Here is a 15,649-nt window from a genome sequence, read left to right as displayed (position 1 = left end):
TTAAATAAGATAAGTATTGTCATGTTAATTTATTAATTAAAATTAAAAAACATTTAACATATTGAAGTCAAAAGAGAATCCTATAAAGTTTAAAGTCTAAATCTTATTTAATCCATAAAAAATATTTTTCATGTTTCAAATTAAATAAATAAATAAAATTTACAAAAATTTGTCATATTATATTACATTTTGTGTAATACACTTTCGATATTTGATTAAATTATTTTCAACTTTATCTTAACCCAAAATTTGTCCCCTACTCGTGAATCGTGATGCTGTAAGCTGGACCCTAGAAAAACATTACATCATTTTTTCCTACAGAAACAAGCAACCCATGCAATCACTTGCCATCATTTTGTCTAAAGCTTTCCAATAAAGCTAATATCTACACACTCCAAAGCAACTTGAAGCAAACACTCCAAGCAACAAAGTCAACAAGCATTTCCAAGGCCTAATTAAAAGAACCCATATATATATATATATATATAATTAATTCTCCAGTCCATTTTTACAGACAAAAAACATGGCACCTATCAGTACCATCTTCTTCTTCTTCCTTGATGCTTTCTCTTTCCTTTTCAGTCCTGCAGGATCATTAGCATTCCATATTCTTGCTTCCCAGAACTCTCTGGCTGTATCCATGCCTGGATTGGATTTCCTTCATCCTGAGTTTCCAACCTTTCAACTCTTGCAAATTGGATATACACTTTCATGAAGAGGTAATTCCTATCTGCAATCATATGGTACTTCATGGAAGGTCACACTCACACAGGGAGCTGTTCAACTGCAGGCTTTTTGCTTTGGTGCTTATGCCATTTTACTGCAGAGTCTCTTCACAAACCAAAGAAATTTCAGTTTCAGGCTTTCCCCCTGACACTATTTATCTTATGCTGCATATTGTACATTTTCATGTTAGGTCACTATGAGAAAGACTGTAAAATCTTACATTTAATATTAAAGGTTCAGTTTCTTAATATGTAATTTAATTTGCAAAGTAGCTATGTAGATGCTTGAATTTTTATGTATTGAAGATTGCTTTTTCAATGTCTATGTCACCATTTTAATCATCATTAATTATATATTATTGTGTATAGGCATACTTCTTTTGTCTCGTAAATATAATTTTTATTAAAAAAATCTTCAAACTTTGACCCAATCATTTTAAATATTTTATTAATTGAGTTTTACAAAAAATATATACTTAAAAATTGTTTCATTCAAAGATTATAAGGGTATAATTTGTTTAACTCTGATAATTAACATTAAGAATAAATACAGAGATAAGTCTTACGACGTCGTTTTTAAGAAACAGCCTTCAACCGTTTTCCTTCATCGTCAGAGTCAGAACTCGAGGACCTTGCTTTCTTGCAGTTCTCTTCTTCTCCTTCTCTTCTTGTTTTAATTGTCTGAAATCTCAAAGGATCAAAAGAGTGAGAAACAGAGAGAAAGAAATGCATTTATGGCCCTCAGTCAGAATAAGGGATTCATTCAAGGCCGCTTATCTAAGAAAACTAGAATGGAACCTCCATAGGATGAAATCAGAGAAACGATCTTCTTCTTCTCCAAGGACTCCGAGCAACCAACAAAAACTCTTAAATGAAAAAGAAGCTGCTGACTCAGCATCTGCTTCTTCTGGTTGCTCTGCAAGTTTTATTGTGATTTGTAGAGAGATTTCCATGGTCCTTTCTTGCTGTTACTGTTGCTTCTGCTGTGGAGGTAAATAACTCTAAATTTCCCCTTTGACCTTTTTATTTGGAAAAGTTTTGTTGAAAGATTAGTCTTTTTAAGTTTGGGTTTTTGATTTTCTGTCAGTTTATTGTGTTTTTTTTTGTCATGGGTTTTTGATTTTTTGCGATATTATTGACTCCTTGTAGCTGTTCTTGTTAAAGATCACGTTTTTTTTCTTATATGGGTCTTTGGTTTAATGTGTGTGTATTTTGTGTTTTTTGATTTTTATTTTATGTGACTTTAGTTTTTTTGGGTGTTTTCTTTGGAGATGGGTTCTTTAAATTCATGGCATTTTCTTTGTATTACTTTATTTTTTGCTTTGTGAATGATTGAACTTTTATTTGTGTTTTGATTGATAGGTTTGGGAACTCTAGGTTGTCCTTTATGAGGTTTTTTAATTATTCCAACCTAGCAATTTAGTACGAATTGTCATAATTCTTAACAAATTACTTTCTGTTTCTGAAAGTTGTATCTGACTTCCTGTTCCTGACATCTTATTTAAAGAAATTGCCCAATCACTGGAATAGAATGATGGATCATATGCTTGCAGTCTAATTGTTGGATGGGCGTGTTAATGATCCCTGGGATCATATTTCAGTGATTCCTACAAAAACAAAATGACTTCGGCTGTGTAATTCAGCATTGCAATAGTACAAGCCTTTTGGAGCATACCTTGTATGGTCAAAGCTCATGTTAGTTTTGTTAAATGTTGCAAGTGAAAATGAGTTGTGTTTGGTACAACCTCAAGTCAAGCTTTGACTTGTGGATCGAAAGATAAGTGAACTGAGCAAACAAAGAGTGCCCAATTTTGCTTCTAATATGGGTGATATAAACTTAACTTTTAGAAGTCTGAGAGCCCAAATATCTTCGGTATACACATAAATAAACTTACCAAGTACCACGAAAGATTGAGAATTTGAGTTAGCCATAGCACCAGCCACTAGTTGTAGTTGAGAATGGTATTTGGAACTTGTGGAAATGATTCATCTTATGCTTTTCTTACTTGTGATCGTTGAGATGTCAATCCTGAAATTGATTGGTTGGACATTTATTACCACCATTTTAAGCTCTAAGTAGGTTGATCATGCTATCTGTAACACCTACTTTGTAACATGTATTGGTCTTATAGTAGCTATTTAGGGAAAAAATTGAAAACAATCTAATGGTAGTTCTTCAGTCAGTCTGAGATTTTAGAAGTGGTGACTTCATCTATGAAGCCTTGATTAAGGATGTGTATCATGTGGTTTGAACATGCTAAGTTCCAGAGGGGCCATATCAATTTGGTTAGACTGCCTATAACATATTGAGATGAGAATAGTGGTAATCTGGTAGCTCTCAATATTTTTGGAGAATATAAGAATTGGATAGCACTTTGAATGTTGGTGTTCTTAATAAGGATCATAAAGTGTCTCAAAGCTGGTTTTCGTTTGATGTTGCTCATGGGAGTTGTTGTACTTGAGTGATGAGTCTTTGGGAATGGGGATTTTCTTGCAATGCTTTCAATTTTTTTTCCAAAGCTTCTTCTTGCCTGAATTGATGCTTCCAAACTGTCTATGCATGTGGAATGAATCCCTTTATTCTGTTCTTCTAGAGGCAAATAAATAGACGAAATTTAAGCTTTTGGACTTTGAAGATCTGTAACCTTTCACCTTCCTTTTTCTTGTTTGTATTTAGTGAGCTGAGGCAAGAATCAAAGATAGCAGCAAACGTCTTTCTATATATTTTGTTAATACACTTATTAAAAGTGGCACACATGCATGAACCCGTGGGTGCATAAGGAGTTAAAAAGAATGGGGATTATAAAGCCGTTAACTTTCCATACTTTCAGATGGTTTATGCTTGCCACTAAAAACAGAAACCAGAAAATAGTGTCAAGTTTTGCTTCCATTGAAACATGTTTATTTCTGGTCCTTATTCTACTATACCTGATATTCTTTGAATTTTCAATGTTCCATATCCTTGCGATTTCTAGGATTGCTTTTGGTCTTTGCTAGTTGATCACATTTTATATTGATAATGTCAACTTTCAATTCCTTCTTTATGCCAGCTGCCTCTCTCTCTCTCTCTCTTCGTTAAATTTTTTTTATATATATACATTATTTGTTTGCTTGTGCATTGTTTAACCTGTTATTGTCACCGAAGTTTTATCACCTGATGTGGTGAATTTCCTCTTTCAGCTTGCGTTGATCACGAAGAAAACTGACACGGTATATGGTGTGGTTTTGGGCACTGATTCCATCCCTTGACCACAGCATTGTACAAAATAACAAAGGAAGAAACAAACTGAACAATATTTTGTACAAATCGAATACAAATGACTCTGTACTTCATAGTTGTAGTAGTCTTGTGACAACCCTTGTTCTATTGTTCTCTTATCAGACTTGTATAGTATATTTGACTGTTATAGGAGTATCATTGCTTTAATCAGCATCTGCATCTCGGGTCTTGTAGTGAATGATATGCTGGATCCTCATTTCGATAATCTGTTATATGGTAAAATCGCCGGAAAAACACCCTCAAGTTCCCTTGCAGATTGTTCCTGTTGAAAGCAAGTCATGGGATTATTATCTGGTTAAAGTAAACAGGCTTAGCCAACAGAGAAAAAAGAAATCCTAGAGTGAGCAGATCGATTGTCAAACTAAAACGTAGCTGATACATTACAACTTACCTAGCTGAACTACTCGTGAGTACAGTACAACTTACGCGAGAGAAGGGGGAGGGGGAGGGGGGGATGCATTTCTTTGCCAAACTAAAACGTAGCTGATACAATTTACTTATCATCAAGTCATTTTATGCTGGATGGATCATTATTGTCGCCCATAAAGCCGGCCTATACAGCATTTCCTGTTAGCACATATTGAGGTACGGACTTTGAGATTTGGCGCCTCTCCTAATGCCACAATAAGGTTGGACGAAGGTACCAACATAACAAGGCAAGTGTTAGGTATCTAGGAATACCATAAATAAGCAATCTGTGGTACCAAACATAGATCAAAGTATTCTAACCGAATTTTGATTTTCAAAAGCCTTCTTGGGTCTTGAAAACAGTATTTGATCAAGTTTAACTTATACGATCTTATGTTGTTGTGTTACAGTAACTTACTAGCACTTGTTACGATAAACCTTGATACAACACTGTTTCTGCAGTGCCATGCCCGCCATGGACCTTTTGCAGCAAAGATTTCCAAAGTATTGAATGATTTTATCGTGAGTGAAAGAGCCTTTCCATGAGGGCAAAGCAGAAAGTGAGTGCCCACCAGCAAATGATGGAAATAAAGAAGCAAGAAGTGTTGGTTTGGGCTTTGCCAACTACCCCTACTAATGAAGTAACAGCCACCAACCCCCCTTTTTATGAAACTTAAATGCAACACTTTGTTAGTACTCTTTTTCGCCATTCTAGGTTAGATACGTAGCGACTTTTTAATCACTCTTTAGGCTCTTACAAGAGCTAGAATTCGGGACACTCACGCTTTATCTATTTTCTTACAAAACAAACAATTTGATTGGACAAAGCATTTTCTCTTTGAACGTAAATCTCTTGTCTTCTTTCTTACGTCGATTTTAATTTGAATAATCAATGAAGAGTGATCACAGAGTCAGGGAAGGAGAAACTTATCATGTCCTTTTCCTTCTTATATAACAAAAAATCAAAACTTGCATTACACTTTTGAAGCTCATAGAAATTCCAATTCCATGTATTATAATTTTCGAAAAGGAAAATTTAAAGAATCTTAACCAACTTCTTTATTGTTTCTTTTGATATATACATATATATATGAGAACCTACTATTTTTACTTTTACCTGAAGTCTTATACAGTCCATAATTTTTTTCAATATTCAAACTTGTAAGTTGTAGCTATCAAATTGGGTAATTAAAACTTGTAATAAGTTTTAATTATTGAGATATTATCGTAACGATAATTACCAATTTTTTTAGTTTTTTAATAAAATTTTTAGTTTAAATAAATTTGTATCACGAGCAATCGAGATTTCAAGTTTTTTATTAAAAAAAATTATACTTTTTAATTTTGTGACTCTTAAGTTTAAATTTAGAAAACTAATTTATGAAATAAGTGAAAGGTATTATTAGGTATTTTTTTAATTAAAAAAGTATAATGTTTTAAAAAGTTTATGAACTATTCAAAAAATTTTAAATAAAATTTTATTTTTATATTAAATTCAATAAAATTTTTATATTTTTATTTTGAATAAAATAGTTTTTTATGATTAATGGTTGATTAATTATCATTAGTTAAAATATTATTTTGTCATTTTGATTATATAACGTTGATATGGAAAGTGAAAATGTCACGTGATCATATTATTATGTCAAATCAACATATCATGCCACCATTTATTATCACATATTGATTTGTCACGTGAGTACCATATAGTATAAAATGATAAGTGATATTTTTATTTAAAAATTTAAACTTTTTAATGTTATGACCCTTAGTTTAAATTTAGAAAACAAATTTATAAAATAAGTAAAAGTTATTATTAGTTATTTTTTAATTAGAAAAGAATAATTCTTAAAAAAGAGCTTAGTTGTGGGGGTTTTATCGAGGTCTAAGCCTAGCTTGGGAATTGGGTTATCGTAAAATAGAGCTCCAAGTCGATAGCAAGTTAGTGGTGCAAGCCATAATTTTCCCCAAGGGTCATCCGTGTTCAAATTCAGATTTGATTGAAGTTATCCAACATCTACTCCTGCGTCAATAGGAAGTTAAAACACGACATATATTTAGAGAAAAAAACACTCTCATCGACTTCTTAGCAAACAAAGGCTTCTCCATAGAAGAGGATTACGAATTTTACGATGTGCCACCCATAGACACTAGATCTTTTCTCATGAATGATATGTTGGGGATTAGTTTCCCTCGTTTAATAAAGTTCCTTTTATATAAAAAAATATTTAAATAAATTTTTATTTTTATATTACATTTAGAATATTTTTTATAGTTTTATTTTAAATAAAATAAACTTTTATAATTAACGGTTGACTAACTATTATTAGTCACTTGTCATTTTTATTATATCACATCAAAATATCATATTACAATTTATTAGAACATGTTGATCTATTATGTGAATATCATGTAATATAAAATGACGAGTGATGTTTTGATGAAGGATAATTAGTCAATCGTTAATTATAAAGATTTATTTGGTTACAAATAAAATTATAAAAATTCGATTGAGAATAATAAAATTAAAAATTTATTTGAATTTTTAAATATAATTGAAAGAATTTTTAAAGTATTATACTAATTAAAAACAAAACCAAGTTGCTTTTCAAAAAAAAAAAAAAACAAAACCAAGTTTCCATGTGCATAAAAATAAAAGTTAAAATCAAGAAACACAATTAATTTTTGGGGCATTTTTAAAAATAACCCTTAAAGATAATATGTTTTCAAAAATAACTCTCTTTATAATTTTAACTATTTTTAATCAAGTTGGACAAAATTATCTTTAATAAAATTACAAGTTATGATGTTACACACTATGTATAAAAATATGTTACACGTTATGATTAAATTATTATATGTCATGTACAAAAACATGTGACACATCATGGTTAGGTTATTACATACCATGTACAGAAATATGTGACACGCCATGGTTAGGTTGTTATACTCCATGTTAAAAAAAATTACCCTTAATGAAATTACACGCTATGATGTTACACTCCATGTACAAAAATATGTTACACGTCATGATTAAGTTGTTACAATCATGTGCAAAAACATGTGACACACTATGGTTAGGTTGTTACACATCATGTACAAAAACATGTGACATGTCATGTACAAAAATATGTGACACGCTATGGTTAGGTTGTTACACACCATGTACAGAAACATGTGACACGTTATATACAAAAATATGTGACATGGTTAGGTTGTTACACGCCATGTTGAAAAAAATATTGTTGTTACATGCTATGTACAAAAACATGTTACATGCTATGGTTAAAAAAAGTCGTTATACGCTATGTTGAAAAAAAAAAAACTATTGTTACACACCATATTGAAAAAATATTATTATTACATACCATATTTAAAAATATTTTGTTACACTTTAAGGTCTAAACTGTTGTTATTACTTACAAACTAAAATTTCAAATCCTCTCAACTCTCTTCATTTCTTTTTATTTTTTTTTACAATTTGGCACCGATTAAAGTGTTTTTGTCATATTTTCATAAATCAAAACATAAATTTTCTTATCTAAAACACCTATTTCAACTAAAAATAAAAAAAATTTCTTTTAAAAACTTAGGTTTATAAATTTTAATTTTTTGAGTTTATTGGTGTTTAGGTCCCGAATTGATTCAATTAAAAACTATTTCAAACTTCTGTGATCATTTCTACCATTTTAATTTTACTTAAAATACTTAAAAATCAAAATTTTCAAATAACCACCCACCCAAGCACATCAAAACCATTATTTGGTGTCTTAAAAACATAAGAAAAAAAATTTAAAATTACAAGAGAGAGAAATCAGAAGCATAGCAGACGAATGTCGAAAAAAGAAATAGATAAAATTTGAGAGACTGAGATGAAGAGATAAAAATCAGAAACACAAATGAAGAAAAATTATGATGAATGGTTTAATTTATTTAAAATAATTTTAAAGATATTTTTATCAAATCATGACTAAATATAATTAAAAATAATTAAATTTATTTTAATAATTATTTTAAAAATATTTTTATCAAAAAATATTATTCTTGATAATTTCCTCATCATTTTTCTTACTTGGCATGCTCACGAGGCTAGTGTGCTGGATAAGAAAATAATATATAACGCAGCAGATCACTTGTCCCCTTTCACGATAAGTATCTTCCAGCGCTTAGCTGAAACTCACAACTAAAAAATTTCAAAACCTTCTTGAGTTGACCCCCAGCCCTGCGCATTTTAGTAAAAATGGCGCGGCATCCGGTAGCTGAAGCCGACGAGAAGAGTCCCTTCGGCACCTTAACTCCGGACGAGTTTTACGCGCGCCACTCAGTGAGTCACTCCTCCGAGTTCTTCACCAATGCCCGCGGCCTCAAGCTCTTCACTCAGTGGTGGACTCCACTCAACACTCCAATCTCCGGAATTGTCGCCGTTGTCCACGGGTTCACCGGTGAGTCGAGCTGGTTACTCCAACTTACGTCCGTTCTTTTCGCCAAATCGGGATTTGCCGCGTGTGCGATCGATCACCAGGGTCACGGTTTCTCCGAAGGCCTCGACGGACTCGAAGCTCACATTCCAAGCATCGACGGCGTAGTCGACGATTGTATTCAGTTCTTTGACGCCTATCGTGCTCGTCACGCGGCAGATTTGCCTGCCTTTTTGTACGCGGAATCGCTTGGCGGAGCCATCGCGCTTTATATCTCGCTCAGACAAAAAGGCGCGTGGGATGGATTGATTCTCAACGGCGCAATGTGCGGGATAAGCGCTAAATTCAAGCCTCCATGGCCGTTGGAACATTTTTTATTCATAGCCGCCAAGCTTATGCCCACCTGGCGAGTGGTTCCCACGCGAGGGTCTTTGCCGGAAGTTTCATTTAAAGAGCCGTGGAAAAGGAAGTTGGCAATAGCGAGTCCGAGGAGGACATTGGCAAGGCCACGCGCCGCCACGGCTTACGAGCTCATTCGGATATGCAACGACTTGCAAGGGAAGTTTGAGGAAGTGGATGTGCCATTGCTTATTGTGCACGGTGGTGATGACGTCGTATGTGATCCTGCTTGTATCGAGGAGCTTTATAAACGCGCCGCCAGCGTGGACAAGACGTTGAAGATTTATCCTGAAATGTGGCACCAACTGATTGGGGAGCCAGAGGAAGGTGTGGAGTTGGTGTTTGGGGAAATGGTGGAATGGCTTAAAAGTCGAGCTTCGCAGACCGCCGAGGCAAACGGTGACGGTAGTGCACGCGCTGCTGTCGGCAGTGTCAGTGCATAGTTGGGTAGTTAATTAGTTGTGTAGCTTTGAGTGGACCAACATGAGCATGCCATGTGGGTAAAATATTTAATGATATTCATATTTAAAGCCCCTTTATTTTAGACAATAATTTCACTGTTTTTTTTCATCATAATAATTCAATCAGTTAATTTCTTATGCATTATAAAGTACTTAAATAATATATATATATATATATATATATATATATCTTGTATTTTTTGCTTGTTGCATACTCATTGTATACGAATATGTCAAAAAAATTTAAAATAAGTACTTAAATTGAGAGGAAAAAATAAAAAAAAAATTAGGCAAAAAGGGTGATAAGAAAAATAGAATTCAATTTAAAATTATTTTTGTGCAATTTAATTAATGTAATATACCCTTCATACAAATCAGACTAGTTCTTGGCTTTAACATAGTATACACTAAGTTTATGGTTTTGACTAAATTTTTAACACCCATTAAATGAGTTAAAAAAAGAAAAAAATGAATTGAGTAATTCCTTAATGTATTTGACGTGGCAAGAATTTATAAACATGTAAAATCACAATGAGAAATTTGTTTTGTATTAATAAAAAGCATTTATTCATATTTCTCAATGTAAATATTTACTTTTAATAGGTTTTATTCAATAATAGCAAATTGTTTTATGCAGATGAACCTATAAAACATGTAAAACAAAAAAAATTAATTTTGTATGTACAAAAACATCTATAGCACATTTTTTTAATTTTACATAATGTATTTATCTTTTTTAAATATAACCATGTAATTCTTTAATGTCATATATGAGTTTTATCGTGAAATATGAATCGAGATCATCGTCTCAACTCAATAAAGATTAATATAGTTATGTGCCAATTTAATGTATTAGTGTAGATTTCGTATACATGTATTCTTTTACTAAAGCTATAGAGCACTACAATTTGTTTTTAAGTTTGTCACTAAGATTTTCATCACTTGTTAGTTCACATGGATGTGTATTAATAAATTTATGTACAATAAAAAGGATGGGCCAATTGGCACCTCCAAGAGGTTGGAATTAATGTTAGGTGCCCCACATCAATTATGTGCAAAGGACCCATTAATGTTTTATTGGAAGTAAATTAAATTGGAACATGGCCACCCATAATAGTGTCACATCAAGTGGATGGCCAAGGTTGTTAATAGGTGTTAAAATTCAAATTAATTGCATTATTTAAAGTTTTTATATCTTTCTGTTATAATACCTAAAAAGAGCTGTATGGTTCATCATTATTCCTTCGAATAGGTAGATAAAATTAGTAGTCAATTGCTTTAAATGGTTAGATAAATTAGTAGTTGATTAAATATGCATCAATTGTCTTTTAATATAAATATTCAAAATTTATGTGATTTCAAAAATTAACAAACACGGAGAGTATACTCACTTGTCGACTCAATTAAGATCGGAATATTAGACTCAACAGAGATTGTGAAGGATGTGTGGACAATGTAACATTTTAGAATAGGTCAGTTAGATCATCCACTTTCCAAGGAAAGAAAACAATGAAGAACTAAAACTTAGAACAGACATTCCAAATTGTTTATGCATTGCACAAATCAATGTATTATCTCAAAGTTCTGTTTCTGTAAGTTCTTTTTCTACTTTCTTCTTCTGTCAGATTCAATGGCTGTTAAGATATGGGTTCTAGCATAAAAACTTTGCATGTTTCAAAATTTTATTTGGATGGTTATAGGAGTAACAAGGGAGTTTCTTTGTTGGATATTGAAATATTGATGGAGCATATTTTCAATCTGATAGATATGCGTAGTACCAACAGTAGGATCAAAGTCTCCATAACTGAGTCAACAATGATGCAGATTGTGCACAGTGCAATGGACAAAGCATATAGAAAAGTAAGGTCCAAAAATGGGGTTCTTGAGCGCTTGAATGAGATATCAAAATTCTATGAATTGTCTGTGATGCAATTAGAGGGGTGTTTGAAGTTTGTTCAAGAAGAAACAGATAACTGTGTTCTTGAAAGTTGCCACCAGGTGCTGCTTGAGGACTTGACAGAAATTAGGGACCGCCTTCAAGGACGCCTGAAGGAAGTAGAGCTGGCTATATCAGAGAAGGATAAAGAGTTATTGGAGATATTAGCAAATGAATTGAAGCTTAGGAAGGCACTGGAGATGAATGAAAAAGAATTGGATTCTCTTCATGCTGACCTTAAACTGGAAAAAAGGAAGAGTGAGGGCATTGAGGAGTTCATTCTTAGCGGCCAAGCAAATACTGATGGAGATAGAGAAGGCAAATTCTGTGAGTTAAAGAGTTCGGTTGATCAGCAGGTATGGAACATACAACAACAGCTTGAGCCTAACTATCAACTCAGAGATGAAGAAAGAAGTCAAGGAATTGACAACAGGAAGATTGAGCAGATGGGATCAGATATTAGCATTTTGAAAGAAACTCTGGATGTTGCCTTTTGTAAGATGCAGAATGCAATTTTCTTATCTGAGCTTGGGCCAATAGAGCATCAATGGACTTGGGACATAGAGAGAGGTACAGCTGCTATTGTGATTAAAGGCTCATTGAAAGATTTTCGGGAGAATTTTGAAGAGGAAGTGAAGAAGAGAGAGATGCAGGTTTCAGTTGGGCTGAGAAAGCATTTATCTGATGTGATGAGAGAGATGACTTGTCTCAGCCATGAGCTTGAGCTTTTTAGTAATCAGGATGAGGTTCAAGTGAAAAGTTCAAAAGCTAAGGATTCTCTAAAAGCAAAAGGAAGATGTTTATCAGAAGGGCACAGTTTTGGCAATTCCAGCAATTTCTTATTGAAGGTTGAAGAAGCAAATACAATGGGGCAGCCCTGCAAAGAGGATTCAGAAAATGATGGTGGTCATTATGTTGCAAAGATGATAAAGAATCATGAGTCCATAATCCGGAGAAAAAATGAAGAGCTGAATTCGCTGAAGCGAGAAATTCTTCGTGAAAGAGGGTTTGCATCCCTTGGGAGAGAAAAAGGTTCTGTTAATCCAAAAAGAAGGATTCAAGAAGTTATTATGAGTTTGGAGAGTTTAATCAACTGGAATCCTTGGCTTCGTGATATTTTTAGTGACTGTACTTGTGATAATGAGGTGGAAACTCTTCCTGAGGTGAGGTTATCTGCAGGTGATCAGCTGGGTATAGAGAAATCAGGCATTGAAAGTATGGAAGAAGTATGGGCAAATGTGAAGAAAACCTCAGTTTCTCAACCAGGAAATGCAGAACCATGCAGTGAAGTGAGAATGATGAAACAAGAATTGAAAGATGCAAATCTGCAAACCATGATGATGGAAGAGATTTATTTAACTATTTTCAAAAGTTTAGTAGAAGAATTTCATATTGAGATGCTCAATCATCAGTTACAATGCCTTGTAAAAGAAGGAATGTATGAAAGATTTATTGAGGAAATGAAAAATGAGAGGAATGAGAAAACTGGAAGTGACAGAATTGAAGTACAAAGCAGAGAAGAGAAATACGATTCCTTGTTCAGGAAGGCAGTGACGGATCTTGATTCTTCTCATAACTCCAGAGCAGCATGTTACCAGAATGCTAAGGCTGAAAGTAATTGTTTAGAAGACCAAAACTTTAGTGGCTTCGGTAATTTGGAGGATATGCTAAAGGAGGATGTTTACACATTCCTCTTACAGGAAATACTCAGGGAATGGAATGAGAATAAAGAAAGTTACAAGTCTAAATGTGCTTTAGGGGAGGAACTATGTTTCATTGTCTTTGGTGAGACCGTCAGAGATATTATGAACACTGCCAATTATGCATTAAGCAAACTGAAAGAGATCAAAGCTCATGACAGTTTCAATTATGACTTCCAATTCAGCAACAAATTTTTTGAAAGTGCAGCAATGTCGATCAAGGATGATGTTTGGAAGGTTTTCCTTGCTGAGATGATTAAGGAATGGAAGATGAAAATTGATGCGTTCAGTACTGAGAGTCTCATTAGGGAAGAGGTGCTCCAATTTCTTGTTGCTAAGGCAGTGAAAGAAGCTTGCATTATGGAGGCAGCTGATGACCAGAATCAAGAAAGAGATCCAAACAACTTGCTCCCTGTCAACAAGTTATGGACAAGTCTAGACGAAAATGGGAAAGAGAATTTGATGCAAACATTGGATAGACTAGTGAAGTTTTTGGAAGAGGAGGAAGCTCTGATACTAAGTGCATGTTCTGAAATGAAGGAGCAGAAGAGGCACCTTGACCTTGTTCGGTCTGTATTTGATGAGTTGGATGGACATGAGCATTTTCAGGGATTATTTACTAATGAGCAAAACAGTACCAAATCAGCAAATAGCAAACTTGAGAAAGCTTTGCAGCACTTAGATTTTGGTAAGGCAATATTGAGTGAGTTGGGATCCCGAATAGGCATAACAGTTGGCAATTTAGAATGGCTTCATAGTGAAATGACTGCGCTTGTTGACACCACACGTTGCAAGAATCCCTCCATTTACCAAGCAAAAGATGTTGAGGAGGCGAAAATAAATATATATGAATCTCTTTTAAACCCCATCCAGGAGTTATCACAAATATTGAAGGGCTTTGAGTGTTCATCATGTACAAGATTAGGAAGGCATATTTTTAGGTATTTCAATTTGTCTATTAACTATAATTGCTTGCTAATGCTGCTATTTTTGTTGAAAAAAGTTCATCTGATCTTTGGTTTAACTCATGTAGAAATCACTGATCACTGCATGCTGAGATCATACTATCATGATTTGTGTTTAATCCTAATCTAAAAATGTACTGACATATTTTGAGTGTGAGACTAATGGCATAATTGTTAGTTAGGAGATAGTTAGCCACTAAATGCATTATAAAGTATAGACTCTCAGAATATAAAATGGATGTCAAAGAAGCAGTGAATGGTATTTTATATGTCTTGTAGAATTTGCCTAGTCTTGAATCAGGTTTTGTTAACTATACTATCTGTATAAATGATACTCTTTCTACTAGAATTGAAATATGTACTTCCAGAGACTATGAATTTCTTGGAGTTTTACACTAAAAACTTTCTAGAATTAAGGGGACCTTTATGGACTAAGCAAAGCACTGTAATGGTTCTTTGCAGGTTGGAAGAACTGAAGCATCAACTCGATTTGCTTGTTGAACGCACTGCCTCACTCAGCCAAAAGGAATCGCTTTACAGGAAGGCTTTTATTAGGAGATGTGAAAATCTCCAAATGGCTGAAACAGAGGTTTTGAACTACACTCAATTTCTTTTTTTCTTCTTTCCTGCAGCAATATGTTCCTGACTTAGTTTATGCTGAAAAATAGGTAGACCTTCTTGGTGATCAAGTGGATCTACTTCTAGGACTACTTGAGAAGATCTATGTAACAATGCATCGACATTCACCAGTATTGCAGCAGTTTTTTGAGGTGGGTGATGTTCAGTTTCCTAGTGCATTCACTTGCTTTTTCTTGGGGACAACCTGGTTTCCTTATGTTTCTGTTTCTTTCTCTCCTGCAGGTCTCAGAAATGTTGAAGCTAATAGAGAAAGAAATAGGAGGAAGAAGATAACAGTGCCGTTTCATGCCCTCTTTTCTCTTTATTTTGTCTTCTTAAAGAGTATATGCAAATCGAATTAGGGAAAGAACCATCTGTTGTCACATCAACCATCGCAAGACAAGTGATCTATCTTATCTGAAAGGGCTAATGTTGGAGCCAAAAACCCTTTGGGAAGCCTGTTTAAGTTGCTTAACCTTCTGTTGCTATACAAATTCAATTAAAATTGGAAAAAGTCCAGCAAGCAAAGAAAATTTGCGAAAGGGAATTCAACTCCATGTGCTATCAGAAGATGCTGGAGCAGTTTATGCAGAGTAGAATGTTGTTATGTCCACTGTGGCATAGGTTTCATAACCCAAATTCCTTTATTTAGAATCATTCCATTGTTTTGTACTTTAACACTTTGTCCTTTTTCTAATTTAATTTACTTATACATTGGAAAGATTAATGTAAAACAATA

The 15,649-nt window shown here is 33.6% G+C and overlaps 3 protein-coding genes and 2 long non-coding RNA genes across 5 annotated transcripts; 4 read left to right on the top strand and 1 right to left on the bottom strand.

Moving 5' to 3' along the window:
• LOC108663704 lies at positions 411 to 1,067 on the top strand. Its single transcript, XR_001929716.1, has 2 exons — positions 411 to 719; positions 791 to 1,067. It is a non-coding gene; the product is annotated as an uncharacterized LOC108663704 (long non-coding RNA).
• LOC18586393 lies at positions 1,278 to 4,186 on the top strand. Its single transcript, XM_007009767.2, has 2 exons — positions 1,278 to 1,716; positions 3,906 to 4,186. Exons 1-2 carry the CDS (start codon positions 1,452 to 1,454, stop codon positions 3,929 to 3,931), a joined length of 291 nt encoding a protein of 96 aa, XP_007009829.1. The 5' UTR covers positions 1,278 to 1,451; the 3' UTR covers positions 3,932 to 4,186.
• Positions 4,000 to 4,815, bottom strand: LOC18586392. The gene is made up of 2 exons (XR_001929656.1): positions 4,397 to 4,815; positions 4,000 to 4,267 (listed from the first exon to the last, which is right to left on the bottom strand). It is a non-coding gene; the product is annotated as an uncharacterized LOC18586392 (long non-coding RNA).
• Positions 8,566 to 9,782, top strand: LOC18586391 (caffeoylshikimate esterase). The gene has a single exon (XM_007009765.2). It carries the CDS (start codon positions 8,654 to 8,656, stop codon positions 9,671 to 9,673), a length of 1,020 nt encoding a protein of 339 aa, XP_007009827.2. The 5' UTR covers positions 8,566 to 8,653; the 3' UTR covers positions 9,674 to 9,782.
• LOC18586390 lies at positions 11,159 to 15,249 on the top strand. Its single transcript, XM_007009764.2, has 4 exons — positions 11,159 to 14,268; positions 14,755 to 14,881; positions 14,961 to 15,062; positions 15,154 to 15,249. The coding sequence occupies exons 1-4, from the start codon at positions 11,336 to 11,338 to the stop codon at positions 15,202 to 15,204; spliced, it is 3,213 nt and encodes a 1,070-aa protein (XP_007009826.2). The 5' UTR covers positions 11,159 to 11,335; the 3' UTR covers positions 15,205 to 15,249.

Source organism: Theobroma cacao, chromosome 10 (genome assembly GCF_000208745.1).
Source record: "Theobroma cacao cultivar B97-61/B2 chromosome 10, Criollo_cocoa_genome_V2, whole genome shotgun sequence".
NCBI lineage: Eukaryota > Viridiplantae > Streptophyta > Magnoliopsida > Malvales > Malvaceae > Theobroma > Theobroma cacao.
Note: the sequence above shows the minus strand (reverse complement) of the source record. Positions and strands in the feature narration are given on the sequence as shown.

What these genes read in the sequence shown, in the direction of transcription:
- LOC18586393 (XM_007009767.2), top strand. Translation starts at nt 1,452, where the DNA reads ATGCATTTATGGCCCTCAGTCAGAATAAGGGATTCATTCAAGGCCGCT. An exon ending in CTGTTGCTTCTGCTGTGGAG is followed by an intron (nt 1,717 to 3,905) that starts GTAAATAACTCT and finishes TTCCTCTTTCAG; the next exon opens with CTTGCGTTGATCACGAAGAA.
- LOC18586391 (XM_007009765.2), top strand. Translation starts at nt 8,654, where the DNA reads ATGGCGCGGCATCCGGTAGCTGAAGCCGACGAGAAGAGTCCCTTCGGC.
- LOC18586390 (XM_007009764.2), top strand. Translation starts at nt 11,336, where the DNA reads ATGGGTTCTAGCATAAAAACTTTGCATGTTTCAAAATTTTATTTGGAT. An exon ending in TTAGGAAGGCATATTTTTAG is followed by an intron (nt 14,269 to 14,754) that starts GTATTTCAATTT and finishes GGTTCTTTGCAG; the next exon opens with GTTGGAAGAACTGAAGCATC. An exon ending in TATTGCAGCAGTTTTTTGAG is followed by an intron (nt 15,063 to 15,153) that starts GTGGGTGATGTT and finishes TCTCTCCTGCAG; the next exon opens with GTCTCAGAAATGTTGAAGCT.